We start from the raw sequence: 23,002 nt of genomic DNA on the forward strand, positions 1-23,002 counted from the left end.
TTGAGCTTTTGTGCTGAAGTAGTACACTTGAGCCAGGCTCTGCTTCTGGGTTTTCTTTGGTGGTTAATTGGAGATAGGAGTCTTAGTACCTGGGAATCTGGCTCATTGGTAGACTGCTTGGCTAGCATGCATGAAGACCTGGGTTCAATTCCTCAGTACCACATAAACAGAAAAAGCTGGAAGTGGAGCTATGGCTCAAGTGGAAGCGTACTAGCCAGTGCCCAGGCCTTGAGTTCAAGCCTGGGGACTGGCAAAGGAAGAAGGAGAAAGAGAATGAATTGTGGCCAATACCAGTGGCTCATACCTATAATCCTAGCTACTCAGGAGCCTGAGATCTGAGGGTTGTGATTCAAAGCCAGCCCAGGCAGGAAAGTCCTGAAACTCTTTTTTATTCTTTTTTTTTTTTTTAAAGGAATGTGGTGATTATTTTAAGAGCTGGATAGTACAAGCTAATTCACATGATTCAAGTGATAGTCAAAATACATAAGAAAACTATTTTTATCTTCATAGTGGTATATTTACTTTGTGATTGTTTCACTTAAGACTTGTTAACATTTCTATTATATTCTTTAATGAAAATACTTCTTCTGCCTTATTGTACTTCCAGAGTAAGTCCAGTTTAGTAGGTTTATTAATGTTCAAAATGATATATCATTTGGGTGTCAGTATCTCATATCTGTAATTCTAACTACTCAGGGGCAAAGATCTGTGGTTTGAAGCTAGCCTGTGCAGGAAACCCTATGAGACTGTCATTTCCAATATACTACTAAAAAAAGTCAGGAGTGGAGCTGTGGCTCAAGTGGTAGAAAACAGACTTGAGGGAAAGAAACTCAGGGACAGGGTCCAGGCCTAGAGTTCAAACATAGGACTAGCACACAAAAAAATAAATGAAATGATAATGGCTGTATAAAACTAGTAAAAGAACTATTTTTCTAATCAGAGGTTTGTGTGAGTATGTGCCAGTAGTAGGGCTTGAATTCAGGGCCTGCTCTGCTTTTTCACTCCAGGTCACACTTGAGAGCCATGCCTTCAATTCTAGCTTTTTGCTGGTTAATTAGAGATTAGAGGTTCATGGATTTTTCTGCCTGGGAAGACAATCCTTATATGTTAGCCTCCTGAGAAGCTAGGTGTGAGGATCTGGTACCCTGCAGAATATCTTGTGAATATAGTTCAGTGGTAGAATGCTTGCCTAACTTGTATGAAGCCTTGGGTTTATTCCCTTAGCACCAAGAAATAAAAAAAAACAAACCTAAGTTTCTTTCTTTTTTTGGGGGGGAGCGAGGGGGTCCGGTTGTGGGGCCTGAACTCTGGGCCTGGGCGCTGTCCCTCAGCTCTTCAGCTCAAGGCTAGCGCTCTACCACTTGAGCCATGGCGCCACTTCCGGCTTTTTTCTTTTTGCTTATCTGGTGCTGAGGAATCAAACCCAGGGCCTCATGCATGCAAGGCAAACGCTCTACCACTGAGCCACCTTCCCAGCCCCCTGAGTTTCTTTCCTAGCTGGTGCTCTACCATTTGACCCACACCTCCTCTTCCAGCCATCCCAGGCAGGAAACTTCATGATACTCTTATTTCTAACCACCAAAAAGCCAGAAGTGAAGTACTAGCTTTGAGCAAAACAGCCGAGGGACAGCCCCTGGCCCTGAGTTGAAGCTTTAGAGCTGGTGCGTGGGTGCGCGCGCACATGTGCGCGCGCGTACTCTCTCTCTCTCTCTCTCTCTCTCTCTCTCTCTCTCTCTCATTTTATTAGTACATTAAGAGTTTCTAGCCAGGGACAGGTGGCTCATACCTGTAATGCCAGCTACTCAGGAGGCTGAGAGCTGAGGATCACAGTTCAAAGCCAGCACAGGCAGGAAAGTCCATGAGACTCTCACCTCCAATTAACCAGCAGAAAACCAGAAGTGGTGCTGTGCAAGTAGTAGAGCACTAACCTTGAACTAAAGACCTGAGGGATAGCGCCCAGGCCCAGAGTTCAAGCCCCACAACCAACAAAAAAAAAGGGAGTAGGGGGAGTTTCTATTTTTAAACAGCAGGCACATTATCAAATCTCACTAGACTAATATGTAAGTCAGAATATCTGTTTATTAGTTTATAACAGTTTCTTTCTATTTTACAAGCTCTGACTTTCCTTGCCCAGAGCATCCCTTCTTTATTCAAGGTATAAGGGAAGCCAGATAATAAGTCACATTTGTTTTGTGATGATGTGGATAAGGTAAAGAGAGAGAGACTTATTTAGGACATGGAAAAGCATTAAAAACTATCCTTGTACCATAAAATTGATCACATTTCTGGAGAGTAGAATGTTTTGCAGAAAGGAAAGTCCTAGATATAACAAAGCTATACTGAATTTTTTTGTTGTTGTTCCTTAGTAGGTCCTTTTTTTTAACTTGATAGTCTGTTTCTTAGAGTCAATCTATTTCTACCAAGTTTTGAGTGTAATTCTCAGAATAAATGGCAAACCACTTTATTCCACAATCTTCTAAGCTGCTTTATTTAACTGTTTAATTATTCCCAGTTTGTCCATGAGCTTATTTTAGATGTGTGAATACCTTTTTCTCCAATTACATGTATGCATATAGTTGTGTTCATCTATATGAAACTTTTTTCCTTTGTGTGGACTCAGAGTAACAAGAATCTGTTAGACTATGTGGAGCTTAAGGGCTTTCTTTAAATATTACTAGTAGATAATAAGTCTATTCACCTGAAATGTTGTTTTGACATGGTTGATTTTTTACTTTGAATATTTTCCCATTTGATACAGGAGAAGAGGGTTGTAATGAGCTCTGGAGGTCACCAACATTTGGTCAGCTGTTTGGAGACATTGCAGAAGGCTCTCAAAGGTTTGTAAACTTTAAAATATACTGATTTCATGAAACCTCCAGTTTAAAAACTGTATTATACTTAAAATAAAACTATGAATTGAGATAGATTATTACTTACGTTAGATATTGTTGCTCGCATTCATTTATGAACTTAAAATGATCTCTTTCCTTAACTACCTACTCCTGCCTCAGCTTTCTGAATGCTGAGATTACAGGTGTGTATTACCATACTCAGCTGTTTCTTTTTGTTTTGTTTTGTTTTGTTTTGTTTTCTTAGTCCAGGCCACCCTTAAACTTGAGATGCTCTACCTTCCTTAACCTCCTGAGTGCTGGGATTATAGATATGTACTACAACACCCAGCTTAATTTTTTTTTTTTTTTAACCAGTCCTGTGGCTTGAACTCAGGGCCTGAGCACCCTCCCTGAGTGGTCAAGGCTAATGCTCTACCACTTTGAGCTGCAACTCTATTTCTGGCTTTTTTTGCTGATTAATTGGAAATGGGAGTCTTATGGCCTTTCCTACCCTAGCTGGCTTGCAACCGTGATTCTCATATTTCAGCCTTCTGAGTAGCTAGTATTACAGGTATGAGCTACCAGCACCATTTTAATTTCTTTCTATTTTAAGATTGGTATTTTACTACATGACTATACCATATATTTTTAAAATGTAATTTATTTTTATTTTATCTATTTTTTTTGCCAGTCCTGGGGCTTGAACTCAGAGCCTGGGCTCTGTCCCTGAGCTTCTTTCACTCAAAGCTATCTAGCACTCTGCCACTTGTGCCACAGCACCACTTCTGGGTTTTTCTGTTTATGTGGTACTGAGCAATCAAACCCAGGGCTTCATGCCTCCTACATAAACAATCTACCACTAAACCACCTTCTTGGTCCTGACTATACCATATTTTGATTAGTCATTTATCTTTTGACACTTGGGTTGCTTCCATATTTTGGCTGTTGTGAATGATGCTCTGACCATTGAGAATTTATTAATTTATTTAATTTATATTCTTGTGGAATTATGGATTTAATCGAGGACTTTACATACACTAGTCAACCCCTAACTAGCCTGTAATGTTTGTGGGGTGTTTTTTGTTGTTATTTTTTGTTTTTGGGTGTTAGTATTATTTTAAATGTCTTTCTTCCTTATTATTATTTGTTTATTTTGTGTGGTATTTTGTGGAACTGAGCTTTGAACCCAGTCCTTGTGTTTGGTTGGCAAGCACTTCACCATTTGAGCCATATCTTCCCCCTCTGGGTGCTAGCATTGACTCTACCTCTAAACTACTCTCCTACTGTTGGTTTTAATATTTATATGACTTATTCAAGCATTCAGATAGCCTCAGCCTTGAATGGTATTGGGACTAGCTATAGGTGCACCACTACCATCTAGCACTGCATTAGTAGATAATTTTTTTTTTTTACTAATCCTGGAATTTGAACTCAGTGCTTCATGCTCTCAAATGGCTAGCTTGCTCACAGGTGGTACTCAACCACTTGCACCAGCTCATCTTTTTGCTAGTTATTTGGAGATGGAGTTTTGTAGACTTTTCTGCCCAGACGGGCTTTGAACCATTATCCTCTGATCTGAACCTCCTGAGTAGCTAGAATTACAGACATGCACCTCTGGTATTTGAGTCTTTAAATGTGTGGGTTTTTTGGTTTTTTTTTTAAGACATGTTGGCCCAGATAAAAAGTAATGGAAAAGGAGACCCGTAATTTTCCAATAGATGTTATTTTACTCCTACCTATACTGTTTTTTTTCTTTTTTTTTTTCTTGGTGGTGGGATTTGAACTCAGGACTTGGACTCTATCCCTGAGGTCTTTTTGCTCAAGGCTAAAAGCTCTATTACTTAGAGCCACAGCTCCACTTTGGGTTTTCTGGTGTTTAATTGGAGAATAAGAGTATTACAGATTTTCCTGCCCAGGTTGGCTTTGAACTGCAATCCTCAAATCTCAGCCTCCTGAGTAGCTAGGATTACATGTGTGAGCCACCAGAGCCTGACACTACCTATACTCTTATTGGTAGATTACAGCTAAGCCTTATCTTCGAACTTTGTGCATATTATGAACATTTGAACTATTAAATATGTTTATGGCTTTCTATGCTTCTTTCTGACGAATAGTATTTACTTGTAACATTCTTTTTGATTTTTTTTTTCTTCCTTTTCCCCCCTTAGTAACATCTTTACCAGCAATGACTGATCGTTTGGAGTCAATAGCAAGGCAGAATGGGTATGTAGTTTTATCTGTAGGCAGAACTATTTATTTAGTGTTAACTTTGGGTGGCTTTATTTATGTGTCTTCTATTAATTTTTGTTTTAATTTGTTCTTGCTAGACTGGGCTCTCATCTCAGTGCCAGTGGTACTGAATGTTACATCACGTCAGATATGTTCTATGTGGAAGTGCAGTTAGATCCTGCAGGACAGCTTTGTGATGTAAAAGTGGCTCACCATGGGGAGAATCCTGTGGTATGTGTTGTTGATATTTCACTGGAATCTATGGGCTTTACTCAGGAACATTAATTTAAAAATGAATTGTTGGGGTATAATAGCTTGGGTTTAGGTTTTTCATGAGCCACTATAGAAATGATGTGAAGAGCAATATCAGTAGCCTTAGACTGGAATTTAGAATACATGGGTCCATCACTGAAACCATCCAAGGACTTTTATAAGTGGAAACACTGAGGGAACCCTATTCATTTCATATAAACAAATATGACCCAGAGTTGAACAATAGGTTCATAGTTCCATAATTCCAATCTACAAAGATGATAGTCATAAAGAACAGATAATCTGAAAAAAATCTTGGAATAAAAATGAATGTGAAATATAAACAACCAGTTAGTGTGATCTGAATTCCAAGATTGACATTAAAGAGAGTTCCTGATGTCTTAATTTGATAAAAGTTGATTCCTTTATAAATTAATCTATTTTTATTTTTAATATCCTGTCCCAACACCATGGTTCACCAAGTAGAAAGAATATCCTTTTGATATCTTAAGGGATTTCTGTAGTCAGTGTTTTTTGTTATGAAGCATGTGCTATTAATCAAAGTCTTTAGATGTCTTCAAAGGTATTAATATAGTTTAATGTTTTAATGTAATTTCTTTCATTTCAGAGCTGTCCAGAGCTTGTACAGCAGTTAAGGTGAGTAAATAACATATTTCTGGGCACTGCCAGAATCTTGGTGGTTGCTTTTTTTCTGTTGTTGTTGTTGTTATTGGTTTGTTTTGGATTTTTGTGTGTGTGTGTGTAAAACTGGGATTTCAATTTGAGATCATTCTCCTTTGTTCTCCTTAATGCTGGGATTATAGGCATTTCCATGGCTTGTTTTTTTTTTTTTTTTTTTAATATAGGTTATAGCAGTGTTGCCCAGATTGGTCTTAAATTCCCTAGAATCAAGCTGTCCATCTTTTTTATTTTTATTTTTTTTCCCAGTTCTGGGGCTTGAACTCTAGGCCTGCATGCTATTCCAAGCTTCTGTGTTCAAGGCTAAAGCTCTACCACTTGAGCGATACCTCTTCTTCCAGCTTTTTATGGTTAATTGGAGATAAGAGTCTCACAGACTTTCATGCCCAGGCTGGCTTCAAACTTTAGTCCTCAAATCTCAGCCTCCAGAGTAGCTAGGATTATAGGTGTGAGTCACTGGTACCTAGTTAGAACCCAATTTAATTAGAAAGGTTTGAAAACATTTGTGTTTGCATCATGAAAACAACTTATTTCAATTGTGAGAAAATTTTATTTTATTTAGTGTGGTCCTAGGCTTGAACTCAGTTTCTTGGCACAGTCCCTGAGGTTTTTTTCTTCAAGGCTAGCACTTTACCATTTGAGCCACAGCTCCACTACTGGCTTTTTAATTGTTAATTAGAGATAAGAACCTTACAGACTTGTCTGCCCAGGATGGCTTTGAACCACAATCCTTGGGTGTTGGCCTCTTTAAGTAGCTAGGATTACAAGTGTGAGTCACTGTTGCATCTCTGAGAAAGTTTTATTGTTATATTTAAGGTACATACACTTACAGGTTTTTTTCTTTTCTTTTTTCTGTCTGTCATGAGTCTTGAACTCTGGGCCTGGACTCTGTCCCTCAGCTCTTCAGATCAAAGCTAGCACTCTACCGCTTGAGCCACAGCACCACATCAGTTTTCTGGTGGTGTATTGGAGATCAGAGTCTCATGGGCTTTTCCTGCCCGGGCTGGCTTTGAACTGCGATCCTTAGATCTCAGGCTCCTGAGTAGCTAGGATTATAGGTGTGAGCCACTGACACCCAGCTTATACTTACAATTCTTATGATAAAAGTAGTTAGCTTGAAGACAGTATCCTATCAGTTGGTTGCTTTTTCCCATTAATTAGTCTCTTCCTTTTGAATTGGGTATGAGCTTTACCACTTGAGTCATACCTCCACTTCTGGCTTTTTGTAGTTAATTGGAGATAAGAGTCTTGCAGACTTTCTTTCCTAGGCTAGCTTCAAACCTTGCTCAACCTCCTGTGTAGATAAGATTATAGGTTTCAGCCACTGGAACCAGCTTGTTTAAGTATTTGTACAAAGTGGGGTTTCATTTGAACATGTCAATTTGTGAGTACAATGCATCTTGGTCACTGTTATTTGTTTTTTTTTTTTTTTTTTTTTCTGTCCTGGGGCTTGAACTCAGGGCATAGGTGCACTATCCCTGAGCTTCTTTTGCTCTAGCCTAGTGCTATACCACTTGAGCCACAGTGCCACTTCCAGCTTCTTCTGTTTATGTGGTACTGAGGAATAGAACCCAGAGCTTCATGCATGCTAGGCAAGCACTCTACTACTAAGCTACATTCCCAGCCTTCTTTCATCATTCTTCTTTTTTCTTTTTTTGGTTGTTCTTGGGGCCTGATCTATGGGCCTGGGCACTGACTCTCAGCTCTTCAGCTCAAGGCAAGCGCACTACCACTTGAGCCACAACACCACTTCCAGCTTTTTCTGCTTATGTGGTACTGAGGAATTGAACCCAGGGACTCATGCATGCAAGGCAAGCACTCTACCACTGAGCCACCTTCCAGCCCCTCATCATTCTTTTTTTTTGGTTGGTCATGGGGCTTGAACTCTGGGCTTGGGTGCTGTGCTCTTCAGCTCAAGGCCAGTTCTATCGCTTGAGCCACAGAGCCACTTCCGGTTTTCTAGTGGTTTTTATTGGAGGTAAGAGTCTCACAGTCTCACAGACTTTCCTGCCCGGGCTGGCTTTGAACCGTGATCCTCAGATCTCAGCCTTCTGAGTAGCTAGGATTACAGGCATGAGCCACCAGCACCCAGCCTCTCATCATTTTTAATAAATATTTCTAAGCTATTTTGTGCTGGTACTAGGACTTGAACCTAAGGCCTCAAGCTCTTGCTAGCCTTTCTTCACTCACAGCTAAGTGCTCTACCATTTGAGTGACTTCTAGTTCTGCCTTTTTGCTGGTTAACTGTACATGAAAAATCTTATGAACTTTGCTGCCTGGGATGGCTTTAAACTTCAATCATTAGATTTCACCCTCCTGACGAGCTAGGATAAAAGATGTAAGCTACTAGCTCCTGGCTGTGGCTTTTTATACTTCTTAATAACTTTCTAGAAAAATAGGACAAGAAGAGAAAGGAGAATATTTCTTTGTATTTTGCTATTCTTGATTGACTCCAAAACACTTGGGGGGGATTAGAGTACTAAAATCATTTTATGTAGCCACAATTTTTGCCATCTTTTTTTATGATTGAGTAGTAATGCTATGTTGTATTCTCTTTTTTCCTCCTTTCCTGAACACCTTATAGGGAAAAAAATTTTGATGAATTTTCTAAGCATCTTAAGGGCCTTGTTAATCTGTATAACCTTCCAGGAGATAAGTAAGTATTTTTTATTACTCTTACTGCCTTTTGAAAAGTCAGGATAAGTTTTAAGCTGTTTTGTAGTTAGAAATTTGTTTACTGTTTTGCCATAAGCCATTCTTGATTTCTTTTTTGTGGGGGACGGGGGTCCAGTTGTGGGGCCTGAACTCTGGGCCTGGGCACTGTCCCTCAACTCTTCAGCTCACGGCTAGTGCTCTACCACTTGAGCCACAGCGCCACTTCTGGCATTTTTCTTTTTGTTTATGTGGTACTGAGGAATCAAACCCAGGGCCTCATGCATGCAAGGCAAGCGTTCTACCACTGAGCCACCTTCCCTGCCCCGCCATTCTTGATTTCTACTCATATTGTAATTTTTAGTGTAGCTTCTGATTTTATGTCTTTCAAAACTTTTTTTGTATTTTGTTTTAAATGGGGAGTATTTTTTAAAATGTTTTTTTTTTATTTTTGATTGATTTATTTTATTTTATTTTTTATTTGTTTGGATCTGGTCGTGGGGCCTGAACTCTGGGCCTGGGCGCTGTCCCTCAGTTCTTCAGCTCAAGGCTAGCGCTCTACCACTTGAGCCACAGCACCACTTCCAGCTTTTTTCTTTTTGCTTATGTAGTGCTGAGGAATCGAACCAGGGCCTCAGGCATGCAAGGCAAGTGCTCTACCACTGAGCCACCTTCCCTGCCCCACCATTCTTGATTTCTACTCATATTGTAATTTATAGTGTAGCTTCTGATTTTATGTCTTTCAAAACTTTTTTTGTATTTTGTTTTAAATGGGGAGTATTTTCATTAATGGGTTATAATGCTATAAAACAGTATAATCCTTGACATCTCTTCCACATATTGATTTCTTAGTTAAAAGGAGTTAGTCAGTTGTAGAACTGACTTGAAATTTTAAATTTTAGAATAACTGAAGTTTTATTAACCTCATAACCCTCTTAAATGGAAATAAAAATAAGCTTTGCTATTCACCTTCTATGTTGGGGAGGGAAGGGATGGTAGGGGAAAAAAAAGTAGGAGGTACAATGCTCAAAAGGAATTGTACTTATTACCTTACTCAGTAACTGTAACCTCTCTTTACAGTATCTTTAAAATAAAAAATATATATAATAAAAAATTAGAAAAATAAATTTTAAAAATGTTAATGTTTTCTTTCCCTCCAATATAGACTTTCCCTTAAGGCTTTCTATGTCAATGTTTGCTTGTTATACATGTATATTTTTTTACTATTTAACTCATTTTCTCCTCATCTATTCTCTAGCAAACTGAAGACCAAAATGTATTTGGCTCTCCAATCCTTAGAACAAGATCTGTCTAAAATGGCAATTATGTACTGGTAAGATTGGCCAAAGAGTCAATTCTCTATGCCTCTTGGTTTTTCACCCAGGGTATCCTAATTTACATATCTATGCTTTGGGCATATATTATATTATACATTTATATTACACATGTGTACCTATATTGTATATGTATAATACATGTATGTGTGCGCATGCGCACCATTCCTGGGGCTTGAACTCAGGAATTAATCTCTGTCCCTGATCTTTTTGGCCCAAGGCTAGCATTCTGCTACTTGACCAATAGCTTCATTTGACTTTTTAGTAGTAATTGGAGAAAAAAGTCTTACGCACTCCTTGCCTGAGCTGGTTTGGAACAGATCTCAGCCTCCTAAGTAGCTAGGATTACAGGCATACGCCACCAGTACCAGGCTTATATAATACATCTTGAACCTTGGTTTTCTCTTCTCAGATAATTGCTTGCTATCTTATGATTGTTATTATACTAAGCTGTTAGGTGGTATTTCATAGCTATTATCTGGAAACCTCTCTGATTTGTACTCCCATGTGACATGTGGTCTAGGGCTGAAGATGAGGTTTGAGTGATAAAATGTTTACTTACTATGCATAAAAACCTGGCTCTAATTCCCAGAACTGTCAAAACAAAGTAATCTACTTACAATTTTTTCTTATTTGGTAGCTCAGGTTGGCTTTGAACTAAGGATCTCCTTGCCTCAAGCTTCCCAAAAGTATTGAGATTATAAGTATGTGTCACCACACATACTTTCTTGCCACTTCTTTTTTTGTCAGTCCTAGGCTTGAACTCAGGGACTGGGCACTATCCCTGAGCTTCTTTGCTCGAGGCTAGCACTCTGTCACTTGAGCCAGAGCACCATTTCTGGCTTTTTCTGTTTATGGGGTACTGAGGAATCAACCTGGGGACTTTATGCTTGGTAGGCAAGCACTCTACCACTAAGCCACATTCCCAGCCCCACACATAGTTTAGTTCTAATTCTCATTTATCATATTACATTTTGATGTATATTGGGAAATAATCTATTTGTTATATGCCTGATTATAGGACAGAGGTCATGAGAGCTGTATACTAAGACCTTCTGGGCTCAAACACAAGCAAACATACATCATTTGTCTTGTAGGAAAGCAACTAATGCTGGTCCCTTGGATAAAATTCTTCATGGAAGTGTTGGCTATCTCACTCCACGGAGTGGTGGTATGTTATCCTATTTTGGTAATTAAGAAAAATGTCTTTTTTAATTGGGAGGGGGTCATTACTTTTAATGCCACCCTGGGTATAAAGATAGAAACTAAAAGAAAAGAGAAATTAGTAGTTATTTGTGTATTTGTAATTTCTAAAGTGTTTGTTCCTACCCTTCCCCATTTTTTTCAGTTGTATGAAGTAAACTGTTACTTCTGGTATCCTGTAATATTTTGTGATATTTCATAAGTTATTTTGCAACTTGACTCCTTATATCTGTGAAACTGTTTGTATAAGTCTGTATAGAAGTGTGAATGCTTTTTATAATTTATGAATTAAGACAGTAATAACTTTGTTTTCATAGGTCACTTAATGAACATGAAGTACTATGCCTCTCCTTCTGACCTGCTGGATGATAAGACTGCATCTCCTATCATTTTGCATGAGAATAATGGTATGCCTTTAACAGTAAAACAACCAAAGGCTTTACCCAGTGTTTTAAAAGTATTTATATGCGTTGAATAATCAGCCTGCCTATAATTTCTGGTTGAAACTTAGTACTAAAAGAGAACCATACTTAGGTATTTTTTTATCATTAAAGGTTCTAATCCCTATAACTTCTGTTGCTTTCGCATTTTCTTTCCTATTCCCAGTTCCTCGGTCTTTGGGGATGAATGCATCAGTGACAATTGAAGGGACTTCTGCTATGTACAAACTCCCAATTGCACCATTAATTATGGGGTCACATCCAGTTGATAACAAATGGTAAGTTAAATGCAATTTGTGGGTATCAAAGAAAATTTTTCTTTCTTTTTTTTTTTTTTTTTTTTTTGACGGTCGTGGGGCTTGAACTCTGCCCTGGGCGCTGTCCCTGCGCTCTTCAGCTCAAGGCCAGCGCTCTCCCACTTGAGCCACAGGACCATTTCTGGTTTTCTAGTGGTTTATTGGAGATAAGAGCCTCACGGACTTTCCTGCCCAGGCTGGCTTTGAACTGTGATCCTCAGATCTCAGCTTCCTTAGCAGCTAGGATTACAGGCGTGAGCCACCGGCTCCCGGCTAAAGAAAATTTTTCTACCTTTATGCCCTGAAACATATATTTTACTTAGCTCTTTTCCCACTTGAATTTCTAAAGAATTGCTTGTTCTGTCCATTAACTTCTTTGCTGTTCAGTATCTGCTAAGTGTTCCTCTTCTGATGTCTGTTCATAGCAGAAATTCTTTACCATGAATGAATGTTGGTGTTTTTTTGGGGGGGAAGTGTGCCAATCAAATCCTTAGCATATGCCCTACCAATAAGCACGTTGGGCCAGGATAAATGCCTCATTAAAACTTCAGCATTAGCTAGGCACCAGTAGCTTATGCCTGTAATTCTAACTATTCAGGCAGTTGAGATCTAAGAATTGCAGTTCAAAGCCAGCTTGGGCCTATAAAGCCATGAGACTCTTATCTCCAATTAACCACCAAAAAAAAAAAACAAACAAGTGGAGCTGTGGTTCAAATGGTAGAGTACTAGCCTCGAGCAAAAAAGCTCAGAGAGCAAGGTGCTGGTGGCTTCACACCTGTAATCCTAGAGACTCAGGAAGCTGAGATCTGAGAATCCCAGTTTAAAGCCAGCCTAGGCAGGAAAGTCTATGCAACTCTTATCTCCAATAAACTACCAGAAAACCAGAAGTGGACCTGTGGCTCAAAGTGGTAAAACTCTAGCTTTGAGCACAAAAGCTCATTGATAGTGCCCATTCCCTGAGTTCAAGCCCCATGACACACACACACATACAATCTCTCTCTCCCTTTCTCTCTCCAATTGTAGGAAAGAAATTGAAAGTGAGCTTTTCTTTTTCTTTTTAAGAAAATTTGACAGAGCTTTAGAAACGCATAGGCATACTCTAACAGATTATGGGTGCTCTCAAAGGAAGAGACATTGAGTTCTTTGGCATTAGGGGTATTTTTTTGATAAAGGTATTACGTTTTTATTACTTGGGCTCAATGTCTCTAAAACTGACCTGTATTTTAAATATTTGATTATCATGTTTGGGCATCCCTTTTAGGAAAGAATTCATCCTGCCACAAATGTTTATCTTTGAGATAAGTGCTTTGTGCCTGGAGGAGCTATTTTTCCAAGTATTTCCTTCTCCAGGATATAGGTCTTTCTTTTCTTTTCTTTATTTACTTTTTTTTAAAACATAATATTCTTCCTCAGTTTTTAGGCACACTAATTGTTTGGGTCAGCAGGCAAGGTTTGATGGAAAAAACTGCTCTTGTTCTTTTCTTTTTTCTTATGCTAATACTGCAGCTTCTGAAGGAGTGCAAGGATTAAAACAAAGAAAATAGTGCTTTTGTGTTTCTAAATACAGTTGTTTTCTAAATTCCTGGCTGCCCTTCACCATGCTTTACTTTCCCTAATCTATCTTGCCAATAATGAGCTTTTAAGAGAGAGGGAGAGAGAAAGAAAGAGAGTTGTTTCTGTCTGTGTCTGTGTGATTCATGCATGTCTACAAATAGATGTTTAAATTCCTATTTTCATATCAACTTAAAATCTAACCCTCCTCTCCACTTTTTTTGAAGGACTCCTTCCTTCTCCTCAATCACCAGTGCCAACAGTGTTGATCTTCCTGCCTGTTTCTTCTTGAAATTTCCCCAACCAATCCCAGTATCTAGAGCATTTGTTCAGAAGCTACAGAATTGCACAGGTAAGTTTTTATTGTTGTGTTTTTGGGGGGTTTTTTGGTCAGTCCTGGAGCTTGAACTCAGGGCCTGAGCATTGTCTCTGAGGTTCTTTTTGCTGAAGGCTAGCGCTCTACCACTTGAGCCACAGTACCACTTCCAGATTTTGCAGTTTATGTGGTACTGAGGAATCAAACCCAGGGCTTCATGCATGCTAGGCAAGCACTTTACCACTAAGCTACATTCCTAGCCCAAAACATTTCAGCATCAGAATCAGATACTTACTTGCCTTAAATATGTACAGGAAACTTCATGTTCTGTACAATTTATAATCTTTCAGCCTTCAAAAAAATATTGATAGGAGGCTTGGCCATCTGGCTTATAAGTAGTAGAACGCCTGCCTAGCAAAGGGAAGGCACTAAGTTGCAGGACAAACAAGAGAAAGAGAAAGAAAAAACTAATGGGTATAGACGGTACAGTGTTAGCAGATGCTTAGTAAATACTGTTTGAATATATGTGTGAATAAACGTAAAAAATTAGGGAAGGAAAATCAAGCTGCATTTTTTAAAATCTTAATATGATCATTATATTTATTTCTTATATTTCCAGGAATTCCATTGTTTGAAACTCAACCAACTTACGTACCCCTTTATGAACTGATTACCCAATTTGAGTTGTCGAAGGATCCAGATCCCATACCTTTGAATCACAATATGCGGTTTTATGCTGTAAGTAGGCCCTTTGTAATTAGACTGTTGTAGGTTATATGTGGGCCTAAGATGAAAATCTCCCTTTATAGCATTATTGATGTCTGATAACATCTTTTGGACTGGGAAGACATTAGTAAAAACATGAAAATTTCTGAAGGAAAAGGAAAGAGATTCTGAATAGATATATATTTATGTATATACATATATATATATTCTTTAAAATATCTGTTAAGAATTGGGTGTGGTGATATACATTAAACAGAAAAGAGGCGGAGGCAGGAAGATTGCAAGTTTGAGGCTATCCTGAGCTACATAGTGAGATTGTCTTAAAAAAACAAGAGTTACCTGGCACTGGTGGCTCTCACCTGTAATCCTAACTACTCAGGAGGCTGAGATCTGAAGAACACAGTTCAAAGCCAGCCCAGGCAAGAAAATCCATGAGACTCTAATCTCCAATTAACCACCAGAAAACTGGAAGTAGCACTGTGGCTTAAGGTGGTATAATGTTAGCCTTGAGCAAAATAGCTTAGGGACAGCACCCAGGCCATAAGCTCAAGCCCCAGGACCTACTAAAAAACAAAACCAAGAGTTAAGACAGGCACCTGGTGGCTCATGATTATAATCCTAGCTACTCAGGTAGATGAAATTTGAGTATTGTGGCTAGAAGCCAGTATGGACGGACAAGTCTTTGAGAATCTATCTTCTTATAACCTCACCATGTTAGGAACTGACCAGCATAGAACATGTACTAAAAAGGAATATTATCATCCAAATGAATAACTGATTAGCATTTATAATATCTAGTAGTCAAAGAATTCTGAAATTTTATTATATCCCAAGATGTTACTGTGCTCTTTTCCTTTGTTTTCTTTTGTTTTCTTGTGGTACCAGTACTGGGGCTTGGACTCAAGGCCTGGGCACTTTCCCTTATTCACTTGAGGCTGGCATTCTACTACTAGAGCCACAGCTCCAATTCTGACTTTTAAGTAGTTAAATTGAGATAGGATTTTGTCTGCCTGCCTGCCTGCCTACCTGTCTACCTGCCTGCTTGTCTGCTGGGACTAGCTTTGAACTGTGATTCTCAGATCTCAGTCTTCTGAATAGTAGGATTATAGAAGTGAGTGATCAGCACCTGGCCTCACTGTACTCTTTAAAGGAGTAGGTTTTCTTTCAGGATAGTCTGTGTTGCAGTACAATAAGTAAATAAATAGCATTCATTTATTTGTTCTTTTTTTGCCCAGGCTCTTCCAGGTCAGCAACACTGTTATTTCCTCAACAAAGATGCTCCTCTTCCAGATGGACGAAGTCTACAAGGAACACTGGTTAGCAAAATCACCTTTCAGCATCCTGGCCGAGTTCCTCTTATCCTCAATATGATTAGACATCAAGTGGCCTATAATACCCTAATTGGAAGCTGTGTCAAAAGAACTATTTTAAAAGAAGGTACTCCTATTCTGTTTTATATTCTTACTAGAAGATGGACACTGATTATTCTAGTTGTTCTTTAATTTGGTGAGCCAAGTCAACTATGGTAGTGCTCACGTGTAGTCCCAGCACTAAGGAAACAGAAACATGAGTAACCTCTCAAAAAAGCAAGTGCCTGCCAGGCACCAGTGGTTCACACCTATAATCCTAGCTACTCAGAAGACTGAGATCTGATTATCACAGTTCAAAGCCAGTCCAGGCAAGAAATCTGTGAAACTCCTATGTCCAGACCACCAAACAGCCAGAAGTAGAGCAGTAGCACAAATGGTATTGCACTGGCCTTGAGTAAAATTACTCAGGGACAATGCCCAAGACCTAAGTTCAAGGCCCAAGACTAGTTTAAAAAAAAAAAAAAAAAAAGGACTAGGGATTTTGTTAAGAATTCTTGCCCAGAATGCCCAAGGATTTAAGATCAAGTCCTGCAAACAAATCAGAATAAAAACTTCAAAAACTTGGTAGCTATTGAAACTCTTGTGGAAAGAAAACTCCAGGTGTTTTGATTTCCACACCTAGATGAACTGAGTTAGAGTGCCAATGCAAGGAATTGGGAATTTAACCATCCAAATGGTTTTGATAGGAGCAACAGTTTGTGTTCAATTTGACATTAATTGGTTAGTGGAAATAAAGTGAGATTTCTTGATGGCTAAATATTAGGTTGTTAGGACAATGTCTTTGTCTAGTTCTTTGCATATGTTTCCCTCTACTCTTTGGAGAACTATATCATATAACATCAAAACAGTGAGATCTAGGCCAGGTGCTAGTAAGTTTGAAATTTAAGGATCATAGTTGAAGCTAGGCTAGATAGGAAAGTCCATGAGACTCTTATCTCCAATCAGAAGTGGAGCTGTGGTTCAAGTGGTAGAGTGTCAGCCTTAAGCCAAAACACTAAGGGGGAGAATACACAGGATTTGAGTTGAAGGCCAGTATTGGCATGCATAAAAAGTAAGACCTTATACTCTTCTGTTTTTCTTTTAGTATTCTGAAACTTGAAAGAATTTTTTAGTCAGTTCGTTATTTAGAAGGTTTGCTGAAAATTTTAGCTATTCTAGCTAATGATAGTTAAATTTTTTTTGTCAGTTGTAGGGTTTGAACTCAGGGCCTGGGCACTATCCCTGATCTCTTTTGCCCAAGGCTAGAGCTCTACCACTTTGAGCCGGAGCACCACTTCTGGTTTTCTCGTGGTGAATTGGAGATAAGAGTCTCATGGACTTTCTGCACAGGCTGGCTTTGAATAACAATACTCAAGTCTGAGCCTCTTGAGAAGCTAGGAATACAGATGTGAGCCACAAGCACCTGGCCACAGTTAATTTTTTATCTTGGACATAAAGCATTCCAATGTTAAATTATATATCAGGGGCTGGGAAGATGGCTCAGAGGTAGAGCGCTTACCTTGCTTGCCTGAGGCTCTGGGTTCGATTCCTCAGCACCATATAAGCAAAAAAAGAAAAAAGCCGGAAGTGGCACTGTGGCTCAAGTGGCAGAGCGCTAGCCTTGAGCTGAAGAGCTGAGGGACAGCGCCCAGGCCCAGAGTTCAGGCCCCACGACCGGACCAAAAAAAAAAAAAAAAATTATATATCAATGAAAATGGTAGGGAAGAAGAAACAGATTGTAAACCAGGAGAAAATTTTATGGTAGAAAGAAATGCTTTGGAAATAAGAATTTTTTGTGTGTGTGGGGGGGTCTGGTTGTGGGGCCTGAACTCTGGGCCTGGGCGCTGTCCCTCAGCTCTTCAGCTCAAGGCCAGCGATCTACCACTTGAGCCACAGCACCACTTCTGACATTTTTCTTTTTGCTTATGTGGTGCTGAGGAATCAAACCCAGGGCCTCATGCATGCAAGACAATTGCTCTACCACTGAGCCACCTTCCCAGCCCCCAAGAAATGAGAAATTTTTGAGAAAATAATAACATAGATCAAGCAAACTGTAGTTCTTGTACTACATGTGTTTGAATCCTACAAGAATTCTCTAAATAGCTCAGAGTTTGAAAATTGGTTTTCACCAAGTAGTCATAGAACTAACTCTATAGAGATGTGTGATTCCCCCTCCCATCATGAAAGTATGTGATCCTTCTGTCTGGACTTTAAGAATATATGGTTAAGCTGGGCACCAGTGGCTCACGCCTGTAATACTTGCTACTCCGGAGACTAAGATCTGAGGATTGTGGTTCAAAGCCAGCCCAGGCAGGAAAGTCCATGAGCCTCTTATCTCCAATTAACCACCAGAAAACCAGAAGTGGTGCTGTGGCTCAAGTGGTAGAGCACTCACCTTGAGCTGAAGAGCGCAGGGACAGCACCCAAGCCCAGAGTTGAAGCCCCATGACCGACCAAAAAAAATTTTTTTAATAAAATAAATTTTAAAAATACATATATAGGGCTGGGAAGGTGGCTCAGTGGTACAGCACTTGCCTTGCATGCATGAGGCCCTGGGTTCCATTTCTCAGCACCACATAAGCAAAAAGAAAAAAACCAGCAGTGGTGCTGTGGCTCAAGTGGTAGAGTGCTAGCCTTGAGCTGAAGAGCTGAGGGACAGTGCTCAGGCATAGAGTTCAGGCCCCATGACCGGACCCCCCCCCCAAAAAAAAATATATATATATGGTTAAAAAACCAAAGTTTAAATTTGGGCATTAATGGCTCATGCTTGTAGTCCTGGCTACTCAGTAGGCTGAGATCTGAGGTTTGGGGGTTCAAAGCTAGCCCAGATAGAAAAGTCTATGAGACTCTTTTTTTATTTTTATTATTTTGCCAGTCCTGGGCTTGAACTCTGGGCCTGGGCACTATCCCTAAGCCTCTTTGTGCTCAAGGCTAGTGCTCTACCATTTGGTTCTCACTGACTTTCCTGCCCTTGGCTGGCTTTGAACTTCATCCTCACATCTCAGCCTCCTCCTAAATAGCTAGGATTTTAGGTGTAAGCCACCAGCCCCCAGATCGTGAGATTCCTTGTCTCCAGTAAACAATTCAGAAAAAGGTGGAAGTGGTGCTGTATCTCAGTGGTAGAGTGCTAGCCTTGAGCACAATGAGGCTCAGGGACAGTGCCCAGGCCTTGAGTTCAAGCCCTAAGACTGACTAATTAATTAAACACATGAAAAGAAAACAAAGATTGGAGGTTGAGTTCTAGCTCAGTGGTAATGCACAAGTCATCATTGTGCATATCTATAATCCTAATACTTGGGAATGCTGAGGTAGGAGGATTGAGTTCCAGGTCAGGTGACAGTGGTTCACCCAGGTCCAGACAAGGTAGGGCAGAAAGTTTAGGAGTCTCTGAACCCTGAACCACTTAGTGGGCATGTTGAGGTGCTCCTGTTATTTTCCCAGCTTTGTGGGAGGCTAAGATTAAGATTATTTTAATCCCAGGCTAACCTGAGGAAAAAAGTTCACAAGACTCTTGACAGAACAGGGTGTATATGTGGCATATACCTGTCATCCTAGTTATTATGTAAAGGCTAAAATCAAGGACCAGGAGGCTTGGCAAAAATCAGGACTCAGTCTCAAAAATAACCAGAGCAAATGGCCTAGAAGTGTGGCTTAAGCAGTGTAGCAATTACCTAGCAAACGTGAAGGCCTGAGTTCAGAAGTTCCTGGCCAGCCTGGGCATATAGCAGATTCACTGGGGTATGCAGCAAGAGTATGTCTCAAAAACAATTAAATAAATGAAAATAAAACCAGGACTAAAGTTTAGTTTAGCAATAGTGTGCTTAGCTAGTAAGTGCAAAGTCCTTGATTTAATGCTAAGGACTACAAATAACAATAAACAACCTATAATGATAGTTAAATGTATGTATTTAAATATATCATCTTGAATTATATAGCCTTGACATGTGTCTGCTTACCAACTATCTTAATGGCACTCTACTGGAAAAGGGCCAGTGCTACTTTGAATAACTTTGGACTGTATAGCCAACAGCTGTAAACACTGATAGAAAACAGGGTTTATGGTAGTAGTTCTGAATGGCTGCTTATCAAATAGAATGAAAATTTTTTAAGAGCCAGTTGTAGTAGCACATACCTATAATCCCAAGCCAAGCTGAGCAAGACCCTATCTCAAAACGAAATAATATAATACTGCTTATGTTTTCAGAGTACTTTTTGCTAGTTAACTGGAGATAAGAGTCTGATGGACCTGCCTGCCTAGTTTGGCTTGGAACCTTGATCCTCAAATTTCAGCCTCCTGAGTAGCTAGGATTACAGGCATAAGCCACTGGCCCCAGGCCACTTCTGGCTTGTTAATTTGGAGATGAGAAAGTCAGGGACTTTTTTTTTTGCCTAGACTGTTTTCATACTTGGATTCTCAGATCTCAGACTCCTGAATTGCTAGGAGTACCCATCTGGCTGTTGTATCAGATATCCTTTTCTTAGAAAATTGAAAGTTCAGCCTGGGAATGTGGCTCAGTGGTAGAGTACTTGCTTCACATGCATGAGGCCCTGGGTTCAAATTCCTCAGCACCACATAAGCAGAAAAACCGGAAGTGGGTGCTGTGGCTCAAGTAGTAGAGTGCTAGCCTTGAGCTGAAGAGCTAAGGGACAGTGCCCAGGCCAGTTCAAGTTCCAAGACTGACAAAAAAAAAAAGAAAATTGAAAGTTCCATTACTTTTTTGTTCTGGAGAAATGTATAATAAATGGCAATTTATTGGAATCTGATTTCTTCTATTTGTGGGCTACCTAGTTTCCAAGAAGGGAAAAAAAGTTCATTATTCACTTGTCCTATGTCATATATTTTGTTCATTTTATGATCTTTTTGTACCTTTTAGATTGTCCTGGGCTTCTTCAGTTTGAAGTATGTCCCCTCTCAGAATCCCGTTTCAGTGTATCTTTTCAGCACCCTGTGAATGATTCCCTGGTGTGTGGTGAGTTGTTTGGGTACAAATCCTTTTGGGAGCAGTTTCATCCTTATATCACTTCGAATGTCAGAAACTGAGTGTATCACACCTATTTCCTCAAAATTTTGTCTTGCAGTGGTAATGGATGTGCAGGACTCAACACATGTCAGCTGTAAACTCTACAAGGGACTGTCAGATGCACTCATCTGCACGGATGACTTCATTGCCAAAGTTGTTCAAAGGTAGCACTGGCCCTTGTCCATCAGAGTATCATTAATATATCTATCTATAAATACATTGCTTTTAGTACTAGAATGAATTACAAATAAAGGAGAAAAGAAATTGGTCATTATTTTGAATTCACTTTTCTCTGCTTTTGATTTAAAAAATAAACTGAGCTTTTTGTTTTTTTTAAGTATAATAAAAGTACTAAGAAACAAGGTAGGTAACTTCAGGCCTTGTATGGGTGTTACTTCAAGGTGACAGAAAGGAAATAATACTGTTTGTTTCCTTTTCTTCACCTGATGTCATTTGCTACTTTTTTTTTTTTTGGCAAGTCCTGGGGCTTGGACTCAGTGCCTAGGCAATGTCCCTGAGCTTCTTTTGCTCAAGGCTTGTACTCTACCACTTGAGCCACAGCATCACATCTGGCTTTTTCTGTTCATGTACTGAAGAATTAAACCTGGAGCTTCATGCATGCTAGGCAAGCACTCTACCATTAAACCACAATTCCAGCCCTCATTTGCCACATTTTAACAACCATGTTAAATGTCAGTGTATGAGGAGATACATTAGACACTTTAATAATATTGATAATGTTTTTCTAATTCAGTAGCTGTTGTACTAATTTTGTAAGTTTTTTTTGTTTTGTTTTTTGGTCCGGTCATGGGGCCTGAACTCTGGGCATGGGCACTGTCCCTCAACTCTTCAGCTCAAGGCTAGCGCTCTACCACTTGAGCCACAGCGCCACTTCAGGCTTTTTTCTTTTTGCTTATGTGGTGCTGAGGAATCGAACCTAGGGCCTCAGGCATGCAAGGCAAGCACTCTACCACTGAGCCACCTTCCCAGCCCCCTAATTTTGTAAGTTTTATTGGAACACTGCTGTGAGAGCCTTCAAGCTAAGATGGCATAGTAATTCGACAATGGTCTATGATTAATAATGCTGCAATATTACTGTCTGACTTGATAAGAAAAAGTGTGCTAGGGGCTCATGTGTCTAACCCCAGCTACTCCAGATATGGAGATCAAAAGGGTTGTGTTTAAGACTAGGATCTTTTCAAGCTTGGCGCTGGTGGCTCACACCTGTAATCCTAGCTACTCAGGAGGCTGAGATCTGAGGATCGCAGTTCAAAGCCAGCCCGGGCAGGAGAGACCGTGAGACTCCTATCTCCAATAAACCACCAGAAAACCGGAAGTGGCGCTGTAGCTCAAGTGGTAGAGCGCTCGCCTTGAGCTGAAGAGCTGAGGGACAGCGCCCAGGCCCAGAGTTCAAGCCCCATGACTGACCAAAAAAAAAAAAAGACTAGGATCTTTTCAGTCCAGAACTTTGCTTGGTGATGAGTACCTTTCACCTCAGCTTCATGGGAGGTCCCAGGTAGGAGATTACAGTCTAAGGCCCTTCCAGGACAAAAAAAAGAAAAATAGAGAGGCCTTACCTGAAAAACAACAAGCTAAAAAAGGCTAGGAGTGTAGCTCCAGTGATAGAGTACCTGCCTAGCAAATGTGAAATCCTGGCTCAACTATCAGTACCACCAAAAAAAACCCCAAAAAATAAGGAAAAAGAAAAAAAGGAAAGTTTACTGATACATATTTATCTGGGAGATAAATGTGGTTTGTTTATGGTTTATGTTTCATAAGAATCAGCAACTATCTACCAGTCATATTCTTTTTAAATAAATCTGCCCCAAACTATTCTTGTATTACAGAATATTTGCCTTAACCTGAAAACTACTTAGTGGAAACTAATATTGACTTACCTAAATCTAAGCCAAAATTTGAGCTTGTTTTCCTTAATGAAACAATTGGTTTTGGGAAGTAGAAGTGTTGCTCAAATGGTAGAGCATAAGCTTTGAACAAAAAGGCCAAGGGAGAGCAGGAAGCCCTCAGTTTTAACCCCATTTTTGTAAATAAATTTCATAAATTTATTGGCTTTGGGATGGGAATATGGCTCAAGTGATTAAA

General features: G+C 39.6%; 1 protein-coding gene across 4 annotated transcripts in view; it reads left to right on the forward strand.

The window, feature by feature from the left end:
• Med1 (mediator complex subunit 1) overlaps window positions 1-23,002 on the forward strand; it is a 37,342-nt gene that overhangs the window by 7,992 nt on the left and 6,348 nt on the right. For 3 of the 4 annotated variants that reach the window (XM_070028139.1, XM_070028135.1, XM_070028138.1), the window contains exons 3-16: window positions 2,759-2,837; window positions 5,000-5,054; window positions 5,159-5,291; window positions 5,941-5,969; window positions 8,596-8,667; window positions 9,922-9,996; window positions 11,095-11,168; window positions 11,518-11,607; window positions 11,807-11,918; window positions 13,715-13,839; window positions 14,423-14,541; window positions 15,765-15,966; window positions 20,753-20,848; window positions 20,958-21,063. In XM_070028139.1, coding sequence (XP_069884240.1) covers window positions 2,759-2,837; window positions 5,000-5,054; window positions 5,159-5,291; window positions 5,941-5,969; window positions 8,596-8,667; window positions 9,922-9,996; window positions 11,095-11,168; window positions 11,518-11,607; window positions 11,807-11,918; window positions 13,715-13,839; window positions 14,423-14,541; window positions 15,765-15,966; window positions 20,753-20,848; window positions 20,958-21,063 — 1,367 coding nt within the window. Of the gene's footprint in view, window positions 1-2,758; window positions 2,838-4,999; window positions 5,055-5,158; window positions 5,292-5,940; window positions 5,970-8,595; window positions 8,668-9,921; window positions 9,997-11,094; window positions 11,169-11,517; window positions 11,608-11,806; window positions 11,919-13,714; window positions 13,840-14,422; window positions 14,542-15,764; window positions 15,967-20,752; window positions 20,849-20,957; window positions 21,064-23,002 lie in introns of those variants that run through there. The other variant, XM_070028137.1, reaches the window with a different exon arrangement.

The sequence above is a fragment of the Dipodomys merriami genome, unplaced genomic scaffold (assembly GCF_024711535.1).
Source record: "Dipodomys merriami isolate MVZ:Mamm:240054 unplaced genomic scaffold, mDipMer1.0.p SCAF_19, whole genome shotgun sequence".
Classification (NCBI taxonomy): Eukaryota; Metazoa; Chordata; class Mammalia; order Rodentia; family Heteromyidae; genus Dipodomys; species Dipodomys merriami.